Source organism: Aspergillus niger, assembly GCF_000002855.4.
Source record: "Aspergillus niger supercontig An16".
Classification (NCBI taxonomy): domain Eukaryota; kingdom Fungi; phylum Ascomycota; class Eurotiomycetes; order Eurotiales; family Aspergillaceae; genus Aspergillus; species Aspergillus niger.
The window spans coordinates 484565-506165 of NT_166531.1; the positions used below are offsets into that span (position 1 = coordinate 484565).

Genomic DNA, 21601 nt, shown 5'->3' on the forward strand with positions numbered 1-21601 from the left:
CAACCATGGCTCAACACCCCTCCTCAGATACTACCATCTTCCTAGATCAGCCTCCAAGCTGTCTTCAATTCCACCCATCCTCCCCCAACCACTTCCTCGTAGGCACCTACCTGCTCTCAGAACACAAGGAAGATGACTCTGCACCAATCCAACAAACCAAAACTGGCAGTCTCCAACTATGGCACTTAGACCCTGCCACCAATCAACTGTACCCTCACCCCTAACACTAACCAAACATATAAAAAAGTGTCTGAAGCTGACAATGACGCAGAACCCTCCGCCACAAACACCCTCTCCCATATGCAGTCTTCGACCTGCATTTCCACCCCACTGACCCAACGCTAGCTGCCATTGCAACCAGCGCAGCTTCAGTGGTTTTCTTCCGTATTACTGTCCCAGAGGGAGAGGAAAATGACAGGACCCCTTTCATCAAAGAGATCCAATCTCACCAAGTCCATGAGGACCCCTCCATCCCAGCCCTCTATCTAGCCTGGTTACCGGCTGGATGGCATTCCACCACCACTTCCAATGCTGGAACTGAATATGGCTTCGCCGTAACCTTCTCTGACGGCCTGACCACCCTCTTCAACACCAAAGTCTCTCCATCTCCCAATTCCTTCTCTATAACAGAAGAATCATCCTACCCCGCAACCCAGCAAATAGAAGTCTGGTATGTAGCAGCAGCTACCTATCCCCAACCCCACTCCAATGGGGATAATATGCGCTACATCTTCACAGGCAGCGACTTCGGCTCGCTGCATACTCGCTATCTTCCAGCCCCCTCCAACACCAACAACTCCGACGAAGACAACGATGAAGCTAACATGCCCATTCTTTCCCACGACGACCGCGCCCGCCACCACACAGCAGGCGTGACGGCCATTCTGCCCCTCCCTGTGCCTATGACCGATGGGGCGCCGTGGCTTCTCACGGGGAGTTACGATGAGTCGTTGCGGGTGTACCATGCTTCCCGAAGGGGTGAGGTACTTGGGGAGATTGGGTTGGGGGGTGGGGTTTGGAGGTTGCAGATTCTTTCTACTCATTCTCGTCCCGTGGATGATTCGGAGGGGGATGTGGAGTGGACGTTCCTGGTGTTGGCGAGTTGTATGCATGCTGGTACGAGGGTGGTTAAGGTACGGGTTGTTCTTGGGGAGAGTGGGCAGGAGTGTGAAATGGAGGTGGTGGCGGAGTTTACGGAGCATGAGAGTATGAATTATGCGAGTGATGTGTGGAATTGGGGAGGGCATAAGGGAGGGGAAGGAAGGGAGTTGAAGGTTGTGTCGAGTAGTTTCTACGATCGGAGAGTTTGTGTGTGGCGGGTTAATGTTTGAGCATCAAAAGCATCTACTAATCTACACAAGTTTCGGAAATAAGGAGATAATAATGGTTTATGTTATGTTCGTAAAACGCTCGAGAGGTCATATGCAGAAGTGAACATCAACAACAGGTATACCAACGAAACACGCCCCGTCCCGAAACGAAACCCGAGAATGAAATGATTATAGATGAATCAAACGATCGTCTCCAGCTCGCGCGCATAGCCAATCGCATTCTCGATAATTGTACCGCTGGCCACGAGGATATCCTTCTCGGACCGAGCAGCCGCCTCGGGCTCGACGGGGAAATAGATGCGGCCATCACGGAGAACCCAGCCGCGCTGCTGGGCGAACTCGATCACGGCGCCCTCCGAATCGAGGAAGAGGAGGTTTTTGGCGTTGGAGATGGGGAGCGAGGGGTACGCCTTTTCGGAGCAGTCTGCGATTTCGCTGCGGATGGTTCCGACCAGGACCTGCATCATCATAACATTAGCTACCCGCCACCTCGAGACAGTACCAGGCAGGGTATACTCACATTCGAGAACAGCGCAAAGTCCTCCGACGGCACACGCTCTGAGTTCGTCTCCCGCCACACCTTATCGTAGCTTCCCTCCATCAGGTTCCTCTCCAGCTCAACGGGGTACTTGATGAACGGATCATCCTCAACGCTCTTGCCCTTCAGACTTGCCTCCTCGACCAGACCCTCCAACACCGTGTGGAAGCTCGTGCTGTCGCCCATGCTCAGGAGCAGCAGCAAATACAAGCCTGTGATCTTGCTGCGCTGGCTACTGCGGATGTCGACGTGGCCGGCATTCGTGCTGTCCCGCTCCAGGTCGTAGAACGGCTGCAGCTGCTGGTAGTATCTTGTGAAGGTGGGTGCGTCGGTCTGTCGGATGGAGGCGATGGCTCCGAGCTCAAGAACCTCACGGGCCTGGGCGACCAGCTCGGCGGGTGCTGACGGCGTGGGAATCAGGACATTCTGCAGGAGGAGGGCGCGCTTGCCGCGACTGAGGAGGTCGTTGACGGCTTCGAATTGTTGCCGGCCGAGGGCGCTGTGGAGCTCGGCCACGATGGCCTTGAGGTCGTTGGCCATTTTGGATTAGATGGAAATTATCGGCTGTCTAAAAGTATATGTATGAGGACTTAAGGACGGAGAAATAAGGAGGATAGTGTAGTTGAATTGGTGTGATGATTATGTGGTTTGGAGATGGAAGTGCTGGTCGTGACGTTGGCAGCCGCAGCTTCCAAGAGCTTCGGAGAAATCCGTCACGTGATGTCATCTTATGCAAAACTCCGGAATCGAGCTTATCTTGTTTACACCGGTCGATCTTTTCCTGTTCTAAACGCCCGCGGCCATTGGGTTCTTGCAAGTAATTATTCATTTTCATAATCCATTAGATATTGTCGCGTAAAAGGAACCCGCCATTCTGCAGCTTCTGAAAGACGCCCTCCGGGTCGTACTTGGCCGCCACCTCCTGCATCAGCTTGATATTCTCGGCTCCATAGCTGCCAAGGACCTTCTGAGAGCAAGTGTCAAAGGTCATGTACTTGAAGTCCAAGAGGGTACCTTTAGTCTTAGCTAGAGACTGCACTGTTTTGGATATGGTATCTACGGCCTTTTGCGCCGCGGCATCGTCACTACCGTCTTTGGGCCACTCATAGGCGAAACCTACCCTATTGATTGCGGGATATCCGTTAGTCCTGTGCCTGATCTTAGGAACAATGGGGAATTGAAGAAAGCTTGCAGCACTCTGGGACACTTTGAATGCTCATGATATTCCCTCCTTGATCTTTACCAGCCTGAATATCAGCCGTACCAATTGGATGAATAGTGTAATGCAGGGCAGCACCAGTCGGGAGGGTCTTGCAGACTTCGAGCCACGTCTTATACACTTGCTCATAAAGCTCCCTCCTGAAAAGCCTGGGTAGTAGCCGTGCAAATGGAACGCTTATGACCCCGCACCAGGTAAGTTTTGGAATGGACTAGTGATTGTCGCCTCCGTAGGATATGTACTCACTTCTGGGACGCTTGGGCAAATGACAGCAGCGTGCCGTTAGTGGATGGCAGCACCGTAGTCACCAGGCTTCTGAGGTTGTGAAACGGCTCAAAGGCCTTCGGTGGCTCGGCTGGGTGGTCCCGTAGAACATGACCACCGCGACAAATCCGTTGTTGAAGTTGGCAAACAGCGCAATCTTGGGATCCTCTTCCATGGCCTGGTGAACTGCCGCAGTGGTCTGGTTGGTGGCTACATGGTTCTCCGGATTACATACATTGATGTTTTATTGGATCTTGATCAGCAGGTGAGGTTCAAGGTCGAACAGTGTGACAATGCCTGTTTGGCATGTTAACAATTGATGGTATCCATGTGAGGAAAGGTGCTATACATACCGAAGTCGGAGCCGGAGCTCTCAAGGGCGCAATGAAGGTCGGAACTCCCCTTCGAGTTGGCGTTGATGAGGCTGCCATCGTCTATTAGGACCTGAGAAATAACTTGCTGTCAATTTCCTGTCCTTGAGAAAGGGAAAGACGGTAAGAAGCTTGCCTCAAAATTCTTCTTGCCATCACCACCAAGTCCATGGAGATTAGGCAAAGCCCCCATTCCCGCTTTGTGTAATAGTCAGCCAAGTATTGCCATCCCCTTCAGAAGCAAGCCTGTTCTGCTCCATCAGTCCCATTGAAGCACCCTGCAAAGCATGAAAGATGCAGCGTGCAGCCAGAAAGATACATACCTCCGAAAGAAATCCACCTAGTCTCCACCTGAGGCTCTCTACTCCCAGTAGCCGACAACCCCTGCTCCTCTAGCCAGGTATATATTTTGTTTCGGGTATTTCCTGACATAGGTTGTGCTATGTTCTGATCGGCCAATAGTTCCTTGGACTTGAGCTGTTAAATGTTTAGTACTATGGCAGTATCACTAGTACTACTGAACCGTATGTTTGAATTGTAGCCGGTGGTGCGGACGGCGAACTTAGTGCCTGTTCTTCGGATAATAGCTAAAGCCTTGGTCAGTTCCTGGACAGAGTTTAACTAGATGTACCCAGCTGCAGGGGTCCAGCAAGTGTGCGACCAGGGGGGGTAACGGCAGCTTGGTACCTGTCGGCAAATTCATTCTTGTTGTTGTTGTTGTTGTTCTTGTTGATGGGTGTTACTATACTGCCAGTGGTACCAGAAAAGAGAGACCGCAGCTGGTCCAAGGCAGCAACCGCCATGATGGAGGAAGAGAGTCTCACTGTTTTCCTGAGATTGTTGATGCTGATCATCACTATTGGGGCAGTTAGTTTCCGCAGGTTGTTTACCTCTCGCCATTGCTTAGAAAGCCAAGTCCCTCTAGCTGAGCAGCAGCCCCACGCAAAGTGCCAGCTGAGGCGAGGTGGGGAGGGTTTGCTTTACAAGTAGCGATGATAGATACGCCACACCCTAGCACTACTTTGTAGAAGCTAACTCGTCGTTGTAAGCAGAAAAGTCCAAGAAAGCGAGAGAAAGGGTACTCTATGGCCTACAGAACAGGTCGAACTTCTGCTGAAGCTGAACAGGAGCAGTTTCTTGCGGCTAGAAGATCATCATCGTGTCTATGTCCGACTCCTGAGGCAGGTCCAGCTTGATTCTAACGCCGCGTTTCCATCCGCCCACCACGATGCCATTCAGTCTGAAGCTGTAGCCATTGCTCATTCTTTTTGTCTGCTGGCTCTTCGGGGAAGGACAACGCTTTCATCCTGCGATGGCGTCGTCCCGCCTACAAAATCACTTCAGGGCAGCTGAATAGTCATCGACCTGGACCTCCACATATGTATCTGAGATACCAAGTTAACCACCATGCTTGAGTCGAGACTAGTACTAGTTGTGATGGTATTGAGCTGAGCGGTCAATCAATGCTAGTTCACTGATCATCCCGCTCTTTTATTTTTCAGCACCCACTTATGCATCCATATGACGGAGCTGAGAGGCTAGATAGTAGATCTCTCAGATTCTGGGATTGCGAGCTAAGCAATCTCTTTTCTTTTTGCTTGAGGGGCCAATGAGATGCACTGGGAGCCGCAGCCTCCATTTTCTGTGGCGCATGTCCCTCTTCAGCTAGCCTTCCTGTGAAATCTCGACATCAGGTCTGAAATCCGGCAGTTGTAACTGGGGTTTCCTGCTATTAAGTGTTGCGACTCAATCCTCCAAATAGAGGGTGACAGTGAAGAAAATAATAAAGAAATCCCAAGTCACATTCTCAACGTTACCTAATGGAGCCTATATCTGCCTTGAGCGTGGCATGCGCTGTTTTTCAGTTTGCCGACCTCGGCGCCAAAATTCTGACGAAAGGGCGTGAGCTCTACCAGTCTCACTCAGGGGCTTTAGACAGGCACGCTGAGCTCGAGAAATGCGCTGAGCAGTTGAGCGCCTTGGTCAATGAATATTCCAAGGGGGCAAATGCGCTTCCTGAAGCCCTGGGGAAAGGTATGGAGGATATCATCGATGAGTGCAATTTGACTGCTGGGTTATTGTCAAGTCTATTGAATGGCTTGAAAATTCCAGAGAAGTCTAAGGGTATTTTGAGGGTATTCAGAGCCGGGCGACAGGCGGTCCGAACGGCGGTCAGACAATCGCAAATCGATGAACTTAATGACAAGATGATGGATCTACGGGAGAAGTTACAAGCCTATATGTTGGCAGTACTACAGTAAGATTTACCCCTCCTACGAGCTTATATGTTGTATCTAGGCTGATGGGCCTTGTAAGAAATCAATCATCTGCGACACAAGAGACGCTCAAGAAGCTTTCTTCAGATAGCGCGCAAAGGGAAAACAATATTGCATCCCAGCTGAACGACATGAGAAGGGAGATGCTCAGTATTCTCCAAAAGCCAGATAGCTCGCTCTTTCTTGCCTCAGATCTTGAGAAGCTTGTCCCAGTCCTTTCCAACCTAGTGGACGAAAGCCGAGCAGTGACTTGCAAAACTGAGATCCTGTCGAGCCTTTACTTCCCGGAGATGAAGGAAAGATATGATCAAATCAGAGACTCAGAATACTCCTTTGAGTGGATTCTTGGGTCAGGCAGATGCAACGATACATCGGTACCCAGGGTGTACTTTGTGGATTGGTTACATAGCCAGAAGGCAAACGATAACACATACTGGATAAGTGGGAAACCAGGCTCTGGGAAATCGACTCTAATGAAGTTCTTATACAATCACGATCAGACACGAGCAATTCTCAAAGAGTGGGCTGGCCAGCAAAAGCTTGTCATCAGTGGGTTTTACTTCTGGATATCTGGCGGATCACGGCTACTGAAGTCCCAGCTAGGCCTTCTCCGATCACTCGTTTTCGAAGTGTTCTGGCATATGCCTGAGGTTATCGAGTACGCGTGTCCGGAAAGATACGCTAAGGGTCTCAAGCCGATGCAATATGGCTCGCTAGCATGGACACTCAATGAGCTACTAGAAGCTCTAAAAAGAGCCACAACAAATGCTCAGAGTAACACCCGCTTCTGCTTCTTCATTGATGGACTGGATGAGTGTGACGGTTATCCTCAGGCCATGGTTGACCTAATCCGAGACCGCTTTCCAAAGTCGCCGGACATAAAATTCTGCCTTGCCAGTCGAAAGTGGAATGCTTTCATCGACGAGTATGGTGACGTACTAGGAGAAAGGGAGATCCCCAGACATCTCTATCTAGAAGATTTGACACAAACAGATATCCGAAGATACGTTCAACGGCGACTCCAAGCCCAGCGGCGCTTCCAGCAATGGCATAGGGAGGACCCTGTTTCGAGCAAAAGGCTCATTGAAGACGTCGTTAAAAAGGCGGAAGGAGTGTTTCTTTGGGTCACTCTTGTGGTCGAGTCTCTTATAAGAGGAGTCCAGAACAAAGATCATCTGGCCACACTGCAAGACAGACTGGATAAAATCCCCAGTGAACTGCCGGATTACTTCGCCCACATGCTGCGTAACGTTGAGGACATATATAAGGTGGACGCAGCTAAGATATATCAAATCATGCTAAACACGACAGAGCAACCATATCTTCTCCTATTTTCGTACCTGTGGGAGCGTGATCCACAATTCGGGACTGTCATGGAAACCAAGCCATTCTCATTACGCGACATAAACGGGATGAATGATGATTTACGTGTTCGACTTAATGCACGCTGTACCGACTTGCTTGACATTGTCAAAGACTCCAGAGTCCACATCATGTGGGAATCCAAAGTGGCTTTCTTGCATCGGACAGTGCGTGATTACATGAGAAGTGCGGAAGCACAGGAAATTCTGGGAAAGTGGCTCAGCCAATCCAAGGCTCATACAAGCTTCAACCCAGATGCGTATATCTGCCAATCGGCTGTAGCGCATATCAAACGCGCCCCACGGAAACCGCAGTATCTCTCTGAACAGGGACGTGTCAGTCAGCTCGTGAATCAGTTCGCTTACGTCGCCAGAAGAATTCAAAAATCATTGGGAGACCCTCAGATCGAACTTATGAACTCATTAGAAACAACACTAAACGACTATCGTCAGTCACAGCGTCTCCATGCAACTACTTACCACACATCCTTCTGGTATAGCAAAGCGAGCTTCCTTCAATGGGCGGAGAAAGAACAATTAGACCTATATGTCTCGTATAGACTTAGCAAGGATCCGGCCGGAGAAGAGGATCTAAATGAACCAAGATTACTAAGACGAAGGCAGACCTTTGACGAGCCTGAACCAAAGAACAACCGAACAAAGTCTCAGCGGAGAATGTAATGTCGAATGAATGACAAGGGGGTTTAGGAAGCCAGATGGAAGGAAAACCTGTTGTGGAATGTATTGGTTGGCTTTAAGAGAGCAGTACAGTGTACCAAGTACATAGAATAATGAATCGTTGGATCGTATCTGGAGGAAAACCGGAGTTCGGTGGTATAGAAAGCAAGCCAGCAGAGAACGGCTCCAAGGCCTTAGCCTACTGTGAGAGCCTGGAACATGATATTCCACACTCGAGTTTCACTCGAACAATATTGGAGTCAATCTCATCGCCGGCTTATGCCATTGAATCCACGAGTATTCTACGAATGGCATGGCGCCTATGCTTTGGCTATGCTAACCCCTGCATGGAGTTTCTACAGCCATATCTGATATAGCACAAGACATCAATTAAATTCCCAAATAATCACACATTACAGAAACACATAAACAGTTCTATACATATTGCCCTCCAACATCCAAACTACCTCATCTCACTTTCAACACCATCCTCAGCATCAAGCCAAGATCCCCTTCTCATTCTCCTTCAAAAACGCATCCACGGAAGTAAGTCCCTCCGCCAAAGGCCCCAACTCCTCGCGACAGTTACTCACACCATCCCCACCGGGCACCTCATCAGCCCATCTTGACGAAGCAGCACCAAGATGCCCCTCCTTGATCATCCCATCCACGACCTCATCGTCCAAAAACTCCACCTTCACCTCTTCACCCACCACCTTCCCAATCTTCCCCGCCAACTGCTCCACCGTGACCACCTCCACCGCCACATCAACCGCCTTGCTCGAAAACCTCTCGGGTTCCTTAACCGCAGCCGCAACCACAATCCCCACATCCCGGGCATCCACTAACGGCAGCTCCGTCCCGGCCCGATACGCCACGCGCAAGACCCGCTCTTCCTTGAAGCCAGGGAACATGAAGTCCCGCACCGGCGGCAGGAGATTCTGAAGGAAGTGGCCCGGTCGGATAATCGTCCAGCGGCCCCCATTCTTCGCTGCCGCAGCCTCACGAACACGGTTCTCCAGCGCATGCTTTTGGAGCCAGTACTCCTTCATTGGGTGCGCACCGCCCTCCCACCCGGGGAATGACTCATGCTGGCCTGTCTTAAGCGCCGTAGAGAGAATAATATGCGAGATCGTGGACGATTCCTGCGCAGCGAGGATCACGTTCTCCATGCGCTTGAGATCGAGCTCACGGTTGCCGGTTTGCACTTCGGTGAAGAACACGGCGTCCACGTTTTGTGTCGCGCTGCGGAGGGATTCCAGGTCGTCGAGGTCTCCTGTGATAAGTGTCGCACCTTGTTCTGCGAGTTGGACTGCAGCGCTGCTGGCTGGGTTGCGCACGTAGGCGGAGACAGAGTGACCTGCCGATAGGCAGTGCTGGACGACGCCGCGGCCTTGGTTGCCGGTGGCGCTGAGGACGAGGATGCTTTTGGGAGACATTGTTTGTGTTTGGTTTGTGGAAGTGTTAAGCTGAGGTGTGAATTGTGATTGATAGGAGTGTGGTTGGCATTGAGGTGGGTGCAGAGGGTGTTTTATAGTTGTTGTGCTGCCTAAGCTGTTGCTTAGTGCTTACTCCGTGTATAGTAATCCTTTCGATCTTACGGACGGGTGAGGATGTCTCACCCGTAGTAAGTTGTTGTACTGCGAGGCTGTATGGGTCTCGGTCGGTAAGCTTATTTGTTTCAAGCTTGATCAGCTTATCTAGTATTTTCTAGATTACTACTGCGGTAGAATTAACGGGTAAAGTTGGTAGTTAGCTGGTGTGCTCGAGCACCCTGACGTGAGTACCACAACCATTAGCAAATTCTGGAGATCGACCTTCTGTCTCCAGCTTTGTACTCTAATTTCTGCATATTGTCCAGCTTCTGTTTTACGAAATCTAATCGCACTTGAGAAGAATTAATGGCGTTGACATTTAGGGGACAAAAACATCAACGACACAAAATAGGCCATCCCGCCGCAGTACTAAGCAGACTGCGCCAACTGCTCCAGAGTCTGATACAGAGGTGTCCCCAGCCCAGTAACCGGATCCCATCCCTTGGTGGCATTCCAACTGGCATACGGGACAAGAGCTCCTCCATTTGACCCGTCACAACCCACTGATCCGCCGTCTACAATATCCGTAAATCCTTGCTGGTCGAGTGAGTACAGCCAAGGATTCAGAAACCCTAGTGTAGGTTTACCCTGCTCGAGACGTGCAGCGTTCAGTCGAGAGATGACTGCTGCAAAGACAGGGGCGGCAGCACTGTAATATTATCAGCTCGTTTGATTTTCAATTGTTGACTTGGTAGGGCCACTAACCTTGTTCCCGCAGTTTGTAGCCATTGCCCATGGTCCCTGATTACATAGTTGCTAGCCTGGGCCGACACATCAGGAATACCCCGTCCGTCTGGATTATACAATCCATCCCATTTATCTCCTAAGCGGGCAAGGTATGCTTCCACACTCGCATTCTGGTACGACGGGCGAGCAAAGCGCTCGGAGAACCCTCCACTCGAAAAGTCCACAGCCTTTTCCGGCCCGACGCCCTCAGTCCCACCCACGGATGTAACAAACGGGCACGACGCCGGGAAGATAGGCTGAAAGCGGGTCCTCTGGCTTCCGTCGTTAGATACACACGATCCTCCGACGCCCGAGTCTCCGCTGCTGAAGATCACCGAGACCCCGCGTGCACCTAATTGGGCAAATAAATTGCACGTGGCTTCTGTGTATTCCTCCGGCAGACTTTGCTCATCCTCGCCGTAAGACGTGCTAAGCACTGCAGGAAGATCCTCGTCCGGAAGACCCACCAGATACTGGAGCTGTTCGAGATACGGCTCGTTGGTCGAGCCGTCGGTGCTCACCGTACCCGAGTCTGAGACGGATGGCGCACGTCCGGCGGTAGTGTAGAAAGTCGCGTTAGCGTCAAATGCCATGGAGAGGGCGTATTGGATGTCGAGACTGGCCTCTGTGCTTCCCTCTTGTGAGTTTTGTGGGTTTTGGCCTCCGTTGATCGATACTACGGAGAAGTCGGCGTCTACGCTGTTTGGAGAGTATACGGCTAGAAACTCGTCGAGGTCACTGTAGCGCGCGTACTGGTCCAGATAGCCGGAAATTCCGAGGACGTTTCTCGAGTCGGGGCTTGCCTTGGTGCTAGGTAAACCATAGAGCTGGCGAAGGCAAATGGGCGTCACGCCTGTCAAGCAGTCTTCGCTTATTTCATCAATGTTAACCGACACTGGCATGAGGCTCGGTAGGCTGGTTTGTGTCTTAGGTCGGCCGAAGCGAGTCGTTGGCTGGATCATTTGCAGATGAGCATCGACTTGCTCGGGAACGGAGTACTTGAGGGTCCTAATTTGGGTTGTGTTTGTTTCCAGGTGGTGGAAGTTGTAAAAATCGGTCTTCATCATTGATTGTGCTTGGGCCAACGGGACTGTGAAGGCGACCCAATCCCCGCGATCTTCGATGGCATTTGGTGGAACATGCTCCGACTCAAGCCAAGAGAAGATGATCTTTGAGACCTGATCGGATGGGCGCATAAAGGCCATGACATCGTTGCGTTTCATATGCCGTCCATAATCCCGGTGACCGGGTGTCGAGATATCGATGACTTTCTGCTCGAAGTCCGCCTTGTACTCGTGATGCATCGACAACCAGAACTTCATCGGAGTAAATGGCGGGGGAGCTGCGCCTTTTGTCCATCCGTCGGGGATGCTGTTCAGTTGGTCTACCACGACATAATCAGGAGCTGTGGCTACAGCGGTGTGTAAGAGGGACAGAAGTCCCAGGATATAGTTGACATATATCATCGTCGCTCGAATGTCGCATTAGTTTCGAGTTCTGGTACCTGCGCAGTTCCAAACAGAGGTGTCTTAGACCTTTGCTCGCCTGCGGATCAAATCGCCGCAGAAACCGTCCTCTGCGCTCCTAAAAAGTGTCGCGCCGCGGTCAACTGTATCTATGTCTCTCGATGCAAACCAAAGAGACCGACGTTTGTTGTCGAAAAAGGCTCTCTTCTCGCCCGCGATACTTTTTCAAAATGTCGGTTATGCCAATAATGCGGGGCCCTGTTGATAGTTTCATCAATCCGGTTGGAGAGACGCGGTAAAGTTATCGTGCAATCCAGAGGACATGAAGAATGTGACAGCGTGTTTACCAACACACAGAGCATGTAACTCTGCAGATCCACGGACACTAGACGCCAAGGTTGTTGAGAAGCGGTTCATGAATTGCCCGCCTATGACCATGAATTAGCATTCTACGATATGCGTATTGAGTGTCCTTTAAGCGGAACCAAAGTATGATAGTGGTCCGAAGCTTCTATGTCCTTGGCGGCTGCGAGACTCGCTTAGAAGGGCGGTCCGGTCGGGATCGAGTCTATTCAGAGCTCAATACGCGGTTATTCATTGACTCCCTCATCTAGCAAGGGGCGTCTGGAATGCGCCAGTCAAGGCATGCGGGAGGCTGCAGTTAGCTTTCCATGGAGGATAATTCTATGGTTCTCTGTCTAGAGTCATGGGGTAGATGAATGAAAAATTATAGGTATTGCAATTGATGGAAACCTTCAGTGTGAATACTCTGCGCTTGCTGGGAGTACGTCATAACATTTAATCACGTATTAATGAGCTCGCAGTGCTTGCTTGGTCCAAAGGACAAAGAATTGGGGACTGACACCTTTCAACAAGCAGTTGCTCATAGCAGTTGCTCTGGTCCGCCGCCTCCTTGTGATAAAGCCGTTGCTCGGACTAGTCCTGTTGCATTCCCATCATGCTGCCTAATTGACTCTGACAATTTGTTTATTAGAATAGGACTGCTGTGTTATGCGGACAAACATCCAGCATTATGGTTCCCAGTCATCGAACTAGTACTTTCACGAGGCTTATGCTGAAGCTGTTCGATGGTATCTTACTGGCGCTCTTTAATTAGGTTCTCTAACGTGGGGAAGAAAAGGGAATTCTTTCAGTATACTAAATTAAATAAGTAATAGGACAAAAATAAGAATACCACTTAATTTATGTTATATGTATTTCTGACCAGTTTGACTGCAGATGGTTAGTTTACCCCCGGCCAGGACACTCATAACCGATGTTGTAAAGAGTGTTGATCCTGAAAAGCTCACCATGGCATATGGAGCTTAGTTTAGCTCGTGGGAGGATCAGCACGAAGATAAGTATCTACCAGGCACAAGGATTAAGCTCCGTCACTAAATTGCAAAATGGGCTGTATCAGAAGGCGGAAGATGTATATTTTAGTTTCGCGTTGACCTGCCTTCCACATCGAAGAGCACCAGTAACGGACTCTCAGATAGCAACTTCTTCAGCCTCGTTCTGAGGCTCCAAATAATCCATGCTATCATGTCGGTGATCTGACCTATGATGTATCATCTTGAGAGTGATCGGAATATTGTCCGGAAGATCCCCGGGAAACCAGCATCTGGATAGTTTTAGCCTTGGACCAGCAGGGAAGGTCACGAACCGTTGTCGGAAACTTAACCAGGGGAAGAAGGCAAACTATTAGTTCGTCCCAACACTCGAACTCGTGTGAATGTGAATGCCGTCGTCCTTTTTGGATGCTGGCACCGAAGGGGGTCATGTGCTAAGCTAGCAATTTCTGTACTTCGAGTGACTAACTAATACAGCAATTGTTTGATTCATCGCCGAAAGAGGTTGGCCCATCCAGGCTGGTTAGGTCCGGGGATAAAGGGCAAGATATAGATACACCGTGGTAATTTTCATTGCCCACCATGTGCTAGTTTTCTACTGTTCGACCAGGCCCTCAAACAGCCGGACTCAAAGTCATGTTGGAGACGAAGGATGTCGCCGTGCAGAAAGGAAACGCATCTCCGCGGCAGGAAAGGTGCAAAGGAATGAGAAGAGCTAAATGGAACGAAGTTGAAGGCAAAAGAATCTACTAAAAGAAGAGACGTTGGTGTGGTACTTCAGGCAAAAGCCCCACCCAAACTCGGGATATGAACTATCAACTGGAAGAGACGGTTGGCTGGCATAGTTCTGGACAGGGGGCGCTTGGAGCTGATTATACATATTATGTATTTCATATCTACTGTTCTACATACCATAATTTTGACCTTCTTGCATCAAGCAGCCAGTCGTACTCGGTTCCAGGTTGGGAACCTGACCCTGCTTTTTCTTTGTTATTGTTGTGAATAGAGGCTTGATCATGTAGACAGTAGAGCTTCGTTTATGGAATTTATTCCATATACAATCAGGCTGATTGATAGTCAACTTTTATATAAGCCCTCATTTCTTCAGATGTGAACCATAATAATCATCGTTCCTCTGAATCACAACACTTCATGATGCGGATTCGTGCCAGCCTGCTGAAGTTCTTCCAAGTCGTACGTAAACTTTAATGAATCAGCCAGCAGGAGCCCACTCATCACACGTTCTCGCATGTCCGGCTCCATCCTGAAGAACCCATGCGGCCATAGCATTTGTGGTTGGAGTTCCCGCCACGAACCAGAAAGAGACAATTTATTTGGAACAATGATGTGCCGGTGGTTTGCTCCGATCATTTGGAAGCTAACTATTCGCCCTTCGTTCCTGCTTCTACCTTGTCCCTTCTCAGCACATCATCCATCGCTTCCTCGAGTGCTTCGGTAATCCTCCCAACTTCTCCGATAGAACCCTAACTTCGACACTATTCGCGGTCAGAGCACGCGTACAGTCCCGGACGTACGTCAAGAGATACCTAGGTATCGCGGTGACTGAGCCCTATGACAGGGATCGGGGACAGATAGATTCAAGGCAACTCGCCACTGTAAAGATTGGATTCTTAAGCTGAAAACACCGTTCAATCTGGCTATCACTCTCGATTAAGAAAGTGTCTCTTGCTCACGTATGCCCACCACTTCTGTGGCAAATCTCTCACAGAGAGGAGAATCTTCTATCGGAGAAAAAGTAATTTTCACTAACTGGAAGGTAGATGCATTATCTTCCTGGTAACAGAAGAATACTCGGGCTTTATATGCGTGCCGTAACCGAACGAGGCCCGCAGGACCACCAAGACTCCATTTTAGAGAAGGCTGTCGCCAAACGAGGACTGCAGGCTAGGAATGGGCCATATGCATTATTACTCTCTCACATAGGCCAGATCTGCGACTATTTCTCAAATCGTACAGAAATGCACGTGAATACCTTAACAGCAGCCGGAAGCTCAATAAGTAATAGAGATCTAACGTGTATCTGCAGAAGATTCGGGTTCAGGGAACATCAATTGTTCGAGTGTGACGGTAGATTCGAAAGCCAATAGCCTACCCCAAGTATCAAGACGATTAGGACTTTGAAAATGATACCAGGTTCGCCAAGTAGAGATGGTCATAGAGTAGCGAGATACAAGGGGGTGCAGAACAAAGCTTAAACGTACTCGTCGTTATCGAACGATCCGCCAGCTGACACTGGGGCAAAGGGACTCAACAGTGTCACGAAGGCGTCAAACATCTCCAAATCGTCCTGACGTGCATCATCTGGCAGCTCTGGGATAGAACCAATCGTAGAATCACGCGATGACTGAGGCATATAGTCCCTGGGAGCTGTCGCGGGGGCAAACGTCCGGTAGTATATCCAGTTCTTTGCCTTGGTGAACATTCTTGAGAGTATTTCGGCGCCAAAGTACACAGATTTGAGTTCTTCAATGACCATCATGCAAAACTCAAGGTTGTGGCGTCCCATACGTTGCACCATCTGCTTTTCAGACGTGGCGTCAAGCAGATGGATTTGCAATGCGGGAACCAAGGCAATGCAGCTGAAAATATTTAGCACCCTGTCTCTTAAATGCCATAATCATCCTTTGATAATGTACGTACACCATCGCTTGAGTGTTGCTGATCATGTCAGCACCGATCATGTTGCCAAGGATCCTGTTGGTGTTCGTTGCAGCATCTTTGGTCCTCCGCAGTACAGTTGATGTCCACTCGTCCGTAGAGAGATCAAGCGGCTTATCAAAAAGGAACGGCCGGTATAGGGTAAGCAGAACGGAACTATAGCTTCAGCGTCAGCCTGCCGAGGAACAAAATCATGGTTTCGCTTACTCTAGATACAGCTCTAGATGGTACATGTGTAAGGAGACGACGTGATTGTGTCCGTGAGCTATAGCGTGATCCTTGCGAAAAGAATACTGTCGGATGGTATCGTCCATGTGCTGTATTTCAGTCTTACCCGGTCGTGTCCGCTCCGCTCGATTTTGCCATGAAAGAATCTTCGCTAAGGATATCGTAAGTGTTAAGAGCTCCGTCCATAATTTGGACAAGTCCTTAGTGCCTTCTGGGAGGTACTTCTTCCGAATACACTCCGGAATCCCAGCGAGCAGATTATCGGAATCGTTGGCATCTGGCATTCGGGTACTGCAGTCAGCTAGATTGATTCGCATAGGCCTGCCCATGCCGGCAGAGAACCACGCTTCACGGTAAAAGCAGCTCCACCACAACTGCCTCCAGATGCTGCTGTCACTTGTCGGGATCGCTTTACTGTGTTTTCGACCTGTATCGGGATGCCGATGTAGCCCTATCGTTTGGCATAGACTGATAGCGATGCCGTTCCAATGCCAAGGGCCGGTTCTGTCTTCGGTGTCCGAATACCAGAAGCCTGTCAGAAGTACTGCCTGGATTAGAGTAATCTTCCTTCTCTCATACTCCGCATCATAAAGAGCCTATGTGACTTTGGTTAGCTAGTACTGTCTCTCCAAATCTTGCATTATCGAGCTACGACCTTAGCCCGGATATACATTGCACGCTTCATGTCTTTTCGAGACAAGAAATTGGCTGCTCTTAGGGTGTTGTCATCTGCGAACTATTTCTCATGTTAGGGTGCCAACGAGGGAAGTAATGGAGTGAGTGCTACCCATACATTTGCAGCAGCTAGGAACATGCTCCACAACAGGTGTACGCTTACTTCGCTGCGTTCATTTTCGAACGTATCAAGAAACGAATGGGCGTCAACAACGGGAAAAAAGGGATGCACATAGTAGAAGTATGTCCGGATCATCATTTCGCAGACAGCAGGAGTGGGGAAATCGAACACGCCCTTACGGCGCAAGTATTCAATCGTATCCTGGTCTATATGAGTGGGCCTGATTTGTGGGATAAGGAAGTGGCCACTCTTCTCCCCTGGCTCTGGCTCGCAGATGTCGACCACCAGACCAACGCCACGAGGGTCCCCTAAGTGCCCGAATCAGCATCATGGTAGACCAATCACTGGCGCCAGTATCTCTAGAGGACCAGCTGAATGTTTGATTCTCACCATATAACGGGGAACAGCGTTTATCCGTCGCATCTCCGTCTAGTTGCGACGCGCCCGTGTCACCTTCATAATGATGGCTGAAATGCTCGTTGAATGGACGATAAGGGGTTTCGATGCCATCACCAGTATCCCCTACCGCTGGAGATGTGGGACTCGGCCCGCTTGGACCAGATAGATCCTTCAACGCAACGAGGCGCTCGGGGCCGGGTGGAAAGCTGTCATCCCCCAGCGGAGTACTCTGTGTCGCGGGATCGCTATTCGACGGCGAAGACACCGTACTAAGATGGTAAGGTAGGCCACGTCTGCTACGGCAGCTCGTTAGCGGGTTTGCCGAGGAGTTTTTCGCACTGAGATTGCTATATCGCTTACTTTGATCTCCTGCTTTCCCGCGGCACACAGGAAAGATCATCTAACGAGCAGTTGGTACAAGGACTCCCCGTTTGTGGGAGACTGCACCTTACTTTACGGGCGTGGCATGACTGGCAAGCCACGGGCGCTCGTTTTCTGGACCGTCGCGTTCTGCCAGGACTCCGCGGGCTCTCCTTTGCAGTATTGGGCATCATGGAAATCGCAGTCTTGGACGTTGCGAATGAAGTAGCACCAATGCGGGAATGTTGCCGCGGATAAGGACACGGGGGTTCGGGAAGGTAAGTACTAAACTAGGTGGGCCTCGGCAACACGAAGCAGCCAGTAGATAGTTGGTGATTGTTCAATACCATCATACCGAGTTAATTGCCTCGGCTCCCCGCAGTTCCAGCTCGTGGTGCAGGTGTATGTCGTAGTAGCACGGTGACAAGACCAAACTCTGCATAGTACGTCGCGCTGGGGACCGGTTAACGCTACAGGCGACCAAGTTTCCCCCAAATACATGCACCAAGTTTCTGGAGGCAAATTATTGAGCTGTTGTCGCTACTACGGAAACGGAGGTTGCACATTGGGCCTCCGTCGGTGCTAGGGCCGCGAATGACACTCTCAAAGGCCAGAAACAAGAGAACGGTTTGAGCAGCCATGGACAAAGAGGCGAAGAAGGAAAAGACAGGGAGCAGAGCTTGGAACCGTATATTAGGCGAAGCGCAACGAAGTGCTGATGTATATTGTTGTGAATCGAGGCTCGACCAAGTACACAATAGAGCTTCGTACACGGAATTTATCTCGAATACAAACAGATTGTTTTCAAATCAATCTCATATCCATTTTGTATATTAAGCCCTCAGGTTTTCAGATGTGAATAAGCACAATAAATAATCGTCCTCTGAATCACAACGCATATGATGAAAGTAGTGTGCAGCGTAGAGCACAGTATGTACTCAGCAGAGTCAGAGCCGAGAAGCCTTGCTCTTGGACAGAGCCTCTCCCATCTTTGCCTGCGGGATACCCTGGCAGAAACGGTCGAGGCCACCAAACATCTCTAGAGGCGCTTGTTCGTCCTGCTCCCTAATCAAGCGACGACGCATCAAAGCCTTCGTCTCCAGGAGACTCGACTTCACCAAATGTTCGCCGAACGTCTGCTGCAGGTACCCCATCACTTGCTCACGGAAGTTGCCTTTGCTTTCGAAGACCTTGTTCACAAAACCGACCTGAGCCAACTCACTGACGGGAATTTTTCTGCCAAGAAGGAGTGCCTCGTTTGCTTTCCCTTGACCCATCCGCTGCACAAAGGCGACACTGGAGCCGCCTTCGGCAACAAGTCCGAGTGAGGTGAAAGGAGTCATCAGCCAAGCATCGGATACCGCGTAAATGAAATCCGAGTGCGATATCAACGCGGCAGAAAGCCCTATGACCGGTCCATTCAGCGCCGTGACTAGAACCTTCGAATGAGTGTAGAACGCTCTCGCCACGTCGATGTTGTTATTCACCAATTTCGGAAGCCAGTGAGGGCGAGACAACATCTCCTCCATAGATGGTGGCTTCCCCTTGAGGTCAGCCCCTCTAGAAGTCGACATCAACATCTCTTCACCAATTCCACCTTTCTTTGCGCAAACGGTGGAGAGGACTTACGCGGAGAAAAAGGCGCCCTCGCCAATCAAGACAGTCACATAAACGTCCGAATTATCTTCAGCCTCTCGGAGCAAGCTTGCAAGGCGATAATACAGACTCTGAGTCAAGGCGTTGAACTTTTGGGGGTTATTCAACGTGATGACGGCAAAGATGCCGTTGATATCGAGACGAACGAGATCCTCTTCAGCCATGTTTCGATAGAATCATTGAGTTGGGTCACTGATAATGAGAAGTTGGTAACAATGTCCTTTGTTCAATTTGGAATCTAGGACTCTCATTGACCCTTTTAAGTCTTCCCTTCCGCATATAGTATGGCTTGACACCCGCGGCTATGGGGTGGGTACCTTCAGTGCCGCGGAAAAGAATCGCAGAACAAGGTATAGTCGCTTGTCCGCAAGCCTCGGTATGGCGTATATAACCGATGTCCTTCTGCACATCTACGGTTATAGCAGCCTACATACAACTGTTTTGGCGCATGTACACCAGCTATAACGTCTGCCTTTCGACATGGGGATCTGGATTTGGTGCCTCGGCCTGGTACTAGGGCTGAGTCTCAAGAACCTACCTTTCATGTGGCATGTAAGCTCCGAATGGAAGCTCCTTTCTCCTCCACCGAGTCAACACTAACCTTCTAGTTTCGATTCTTTGGTGCCCTCGCAATGGGCTACTTTACCCGCAGAAGGTCAAGCCATGCGCTCCAACAACACCATGCCTTTCTCCCGGCAGTGGTCAGATCACGGTCACCAGCAACGGAAGGGGATTTCAACTTTCATAAATCCAATTCTACCTACATCACTGATCTCGATGTATCGAGAGCGTATCTCAGTGGGTTGCTCTTTGCGCCGATCTTCTTACAAATTAAATCTTCGACGCCTTGCAACCTGATCGTCAGCGCGGTTTCGTGCACGTTTCATCGAGAGATCAGGCTGTTCCAACAGTATGAAATTTGGACCAGGGTTGCGAGCTGGGATGATAAGTGGATTTATATGGTCACACATTTTGTTGATAATAGCAAGTTTTGGCCCAGATGCTGTGTCATGCAGGCCAATGCTTCGATCAACAGCAAGATGAGATTTCCGGTATCTCATGACAAAGAACGACAAAAAAGTGTGTTTGCATCTGCTGTGACCCGGATGGTGTTTAAAAGAGGCCGCTTGACTGTACCTCCGAAGCGTGCTTTGGAAATCTGCGGTCTCCTACCGGCTCCGACAAGCGAAACTCCGACGGTAGCATCCCGTCCAGATCCCGGGGCTGGGGTAACAGAGTCAGCTACCGGGTTCAATGAATGGACAGTAGAAGAGATGGCATTGTATAAAGACGCGAATCTCCCAATCGTGCGGCTCGAGAGGGGTTGGGATGCTGTCCGTGGGCTGTTCCGCGAAGAGGAGTTGGCGTTGGCAGAGCACAGGGAATTCATGTGGTGAACGTCGGATCTTCAACTCACGAAGGTCCGGTATTTAGGCATTTGATACACATCGGGCAGGTTTAGATGATCTGTCTAGAATGTGTGTTGTGACGAGCGATGTCATCGTACCCCTCGTATCGTCTTAAACGGCCGAGGATGAGGCAACAATCCGAGATACCAAAGAACCGCCCAGGGTTCGCGAAGCTCGCGGCAGTCAAACGAGAAAAGTTCTATGCTGAAGGACGAGTCTCGCAACCAATTAGATACCGGACCTGTGTTGCCAGATGAAGCTAGAGCAGGATTCGGGGAGTTAAAAGGATGCTTTTACAGGAGCACGCTTCTTAGGCATTTCAATTCAAACTTGATTAAATTAGAAACAGATGCGCCGGGATTCGCAATGAGCGCGGTAATATCCCAACTGCAGAGGGGTAACCGGTATTGGCGTTCTATCGCATTCTTTGCTAGAAAGATGACCTACCCAGAAAGGAACTAACTCTACCCATGATCAGGACACCTGACTATTGTTAGAAATTTTTAAAAGTGGCCAGTGTAGAAGAGAGCAGTGCCCCTGTAGTAGTGTGGACTGAAGACGCCAATTTTAATGCTTTTATGGTTAGGTCTTTCTCTAGCCATCTGGCTATCCTCCGCTCGTCGCATGTCTTTATGTAAATCCGTGACACGTCCCTTGGTAATGCGCGGGGTGGAACTGTAGACTTTTGTTGACTACACGGTTCAGCGGAGAGACGGGCTCGATGTAACTGTTGCCGATTCTTTGCGGAGAGATAGCCCGCTAGCTAGCATGGTGGGTGGGAGTGATAAGATCAAGCGTCAACTACCATGTTTTGATACTGTTACTCCAGATCTCGGCTCAGGGTGACTCATCCCGGTATCCTTCCAGATCTATATCATGGTCTTACTCGTGCGCGCC

The 21601-nt window shown here is 50.0% G+C and overlaps 12 protein-coding genes across 12 annotated transcripts; 5 read left to right on the forward strand and 7 right to left on the reverse strand.

Annotated features, from left to right (window-relative positions):
* Nucleotides 1–5: 5 nt before the first annotated feature.
* An16g02200 (uncharacterized protein) lies at nucleotides 6–1331 on the forward strand (the record flags this gene model as incomplete). Its single annotated transcript, XM_001397496.3, has 2 exons — nucleotides 6–208; nucleotides 272–1331. 2 exons carry the CDS (start codon nucleotides 6–8, stop codon nucleotides 1329–1331), a joined length of 1263 nt encoding a protein of 420 aa, XP_001397533.1.
* Nucleotides 1332–1510: 179 nt separating this feature from the next.
* On the reverse strand, nucleotides 1511–2409 carry An16g02210 (uncharacterized protein; the record flags this gene model as incomplete). Its single annotated transcript, XM_001397497.3, has 2 exons — nucleotides 1511–1789; nucleotides 1852–2409. The coding sequence occupies 2 exons, from the start codon at nucleotides 2407–2409 to the stop codon at nucleotides 1511–1513; spliced, it is 837 nt and encodes a 278-aa protein (XP_001397534.1).
* Nucleotides 2410–2710: 301 nt separating this feature from the next.
* Nucleotides 2711–4526, reverse strand: An16g02220 (uncharacterized protein; the record flags this gene model as incomplete). The annotated part of the gene is made up of 7 exons (XM_059744968.1): nucleotides 2711–3075; nucleotides 3113–3228; nucleotides 3335–3551; nucleotides 3706–3786; nucleotides 4047–4200; nucleotides 4239–4297; nucleotides 4355–4526. The coding sequence occupies 7 exons, from the start codon at nucleotides 4524–4526 to the stop codon at nucleotides 2711–2713; spliced, it is 1164 nt and encodes a 387-aa protein (XP_059606755.1).
* A 1017-nt stretch (nucleotides 4527–5543) lies between these two features.
* On the forward strand, nucleotides 5544–8041 carry An16g02230 (uncharacterized protein; the record flags this gene model as incomplete). The annotated part of the gene is made up of 2 exons (XM_059744969.1): nucleotides 5544–5980; nucleotides 6022–8041. 2 exons carry the CDS (start codon nucleotides 5544–5546, stop codon nucleotides 8039–8041), a joined length of 2457 nt encoding a protein of 818 aa, XP_059606756.1.
* A 494-nt stretch (nucleotides 8042–8535) lies between these two features.
* An16g02240 (uncharacterized protein) lies at nucleotides 8536–9477 on the reverse strand (the record flags this gene model as incomplete). Its single annotated transcript, XM_001397500.1, has 1 exon — nucleotides 8536–9477. One exon carries the CDS (start codon nucleotides 9475–9477, stop codon nucleotides 8536–8538), a length of 942 nt encoding a protein of 313 aa, XP_001397537.1.
* Nucleotides 9478–10002: 525 nt separating this feature from the next.
* On the reverse strand, nucleotides 10003–11825 carry An16g02250 (uncharacterized protein; the record flags this gene model as incomplete). The annotated part of the gene is made up of 3 exons (XM_059744971.1): nucleotides 10003–10282; nucleotides 10339–10853; nucleotides 10899–11825. 3 exons carry the CDS (start codon nucleotides 11823–11825, stop codon nucleotides 10003–10005), a joined length of 1722 nt encoding a protein of 573 aa, XP_059606757.1.
* A 322-nt stretch (nucleotides 11826–12147) lies between these two features.
* An16g02260 (uncharacterized protein) lies at nucleotides 12148–12904 on the forward strand (the record flags this gene model as incomplete). Its single annotated transcript, XM_059744972.1, has 3 exons — nucleotides 12148–12222; nucleotides 12372–12485; nucleotides 12650–12904. 3 exons carry the CDS (start codon nucleotides 12148–12150, stop codon nucleotides 12902–12904), a joined length of 444 nt encoding a protein of 147 aa, XP_059606758.1.
* A 1088-nt stretch (nucleotides 12905–13992) lies between these two features.
* An16g02270 (hypothetical protein) lies at nucleotides 13993–14195 on the reverse strand (the record flags this gene model as incomplete). The annotated part of the gene is made up of 2 exons (XM_059744973.1): nucleotides 13993–14045; nucleotides 14090–14195. 2 exons carry the CDS (start codon nucleotides 14193–14195, stop codon nucleotides 13993–13995), a joined length of 159 nt encoding a protein of 52 aa, XP_059606759.1.
* A 1012-nt stretch (nucleotides 14196–15207) lies between these two features.
* An16g02280 (uncharacterized protein) lies at nucleotides 15208–17830 on the reverse strand (the record flags this gene model as incomplete). The annotated part of the gene is made up of 8 exons (XM_059744974.1): nucleotides 15208–15286; nucleotides 15400–15777; nucleotides 15839–16012; nucleotides 16064–16680; nucleotides 16740–16820; nucleotides 16878–17188; nucleotides 17271–17679; nucleotides 17732–17830. 8 exons carry the CDS (start codon nucleotides 17828–17830, stop codon nucleotides 15208–15210), a joined length of 2148 nt encoding a protein of 715 aa, XP_059606760.1.
* Nucleotides 17831–18586: 756 nt separating this feature from the next.
* Nucleotides 18587–19459, reverse strand: An16g02290 (uncharacterized protein; the record flags this gene model as incomplete). Its single annotated transcript, XM_001397505.1, has 2 exons — nucleotides 18587–19199; nucleotides 19269–19459. The coding sequence occupies 2 exons, from the start codon at nucleotides 19457–19459 to the stop codon at nucleotides 18587–18589; spliced, it is 804 nt and encodes a 267-aa protein (XP_001397542.1).
* A 316-nt stretch (nucleotides 19460–19775) lies between these two features.
* On the forward strand, nucleotides 19776–20692 carry An16g02300 (uncharacterized protein; the record flags this gene model as incomplete). Its single annotated transcript, XM_001397506.1, has 2 exons — nucleotides 19776–19847; nucleotides 19904–20692. The coding sequence occupies 2 exons, from the start codon at nucleotides 19776–19778 to the stop codon at nucleotides 20690–20692; spliced, it is 861 nt and encodes a 286-aa protein (XP_001397543.1).
* Nucleotides 20693–20905: 213 nt separating this feature from the next.
* An16g02310 (uncharacterized protein) lies at nucleotides 20906–21166 on the forward strand (the record flags this gene model as incomplete). The annotated part of the gene is made up of 1 exon (XM_059744975.1): nucleotides 20906–21166. One exon carries the CDS (start codon nucleotides 20906–20908, stop codon nucleotides 21164–21166), a length of 261 nt encoding a protein of 86 aa, XP_059606761.1.
* Nucleotides 21167–21601: the final 435 nt, after the last annotated feature.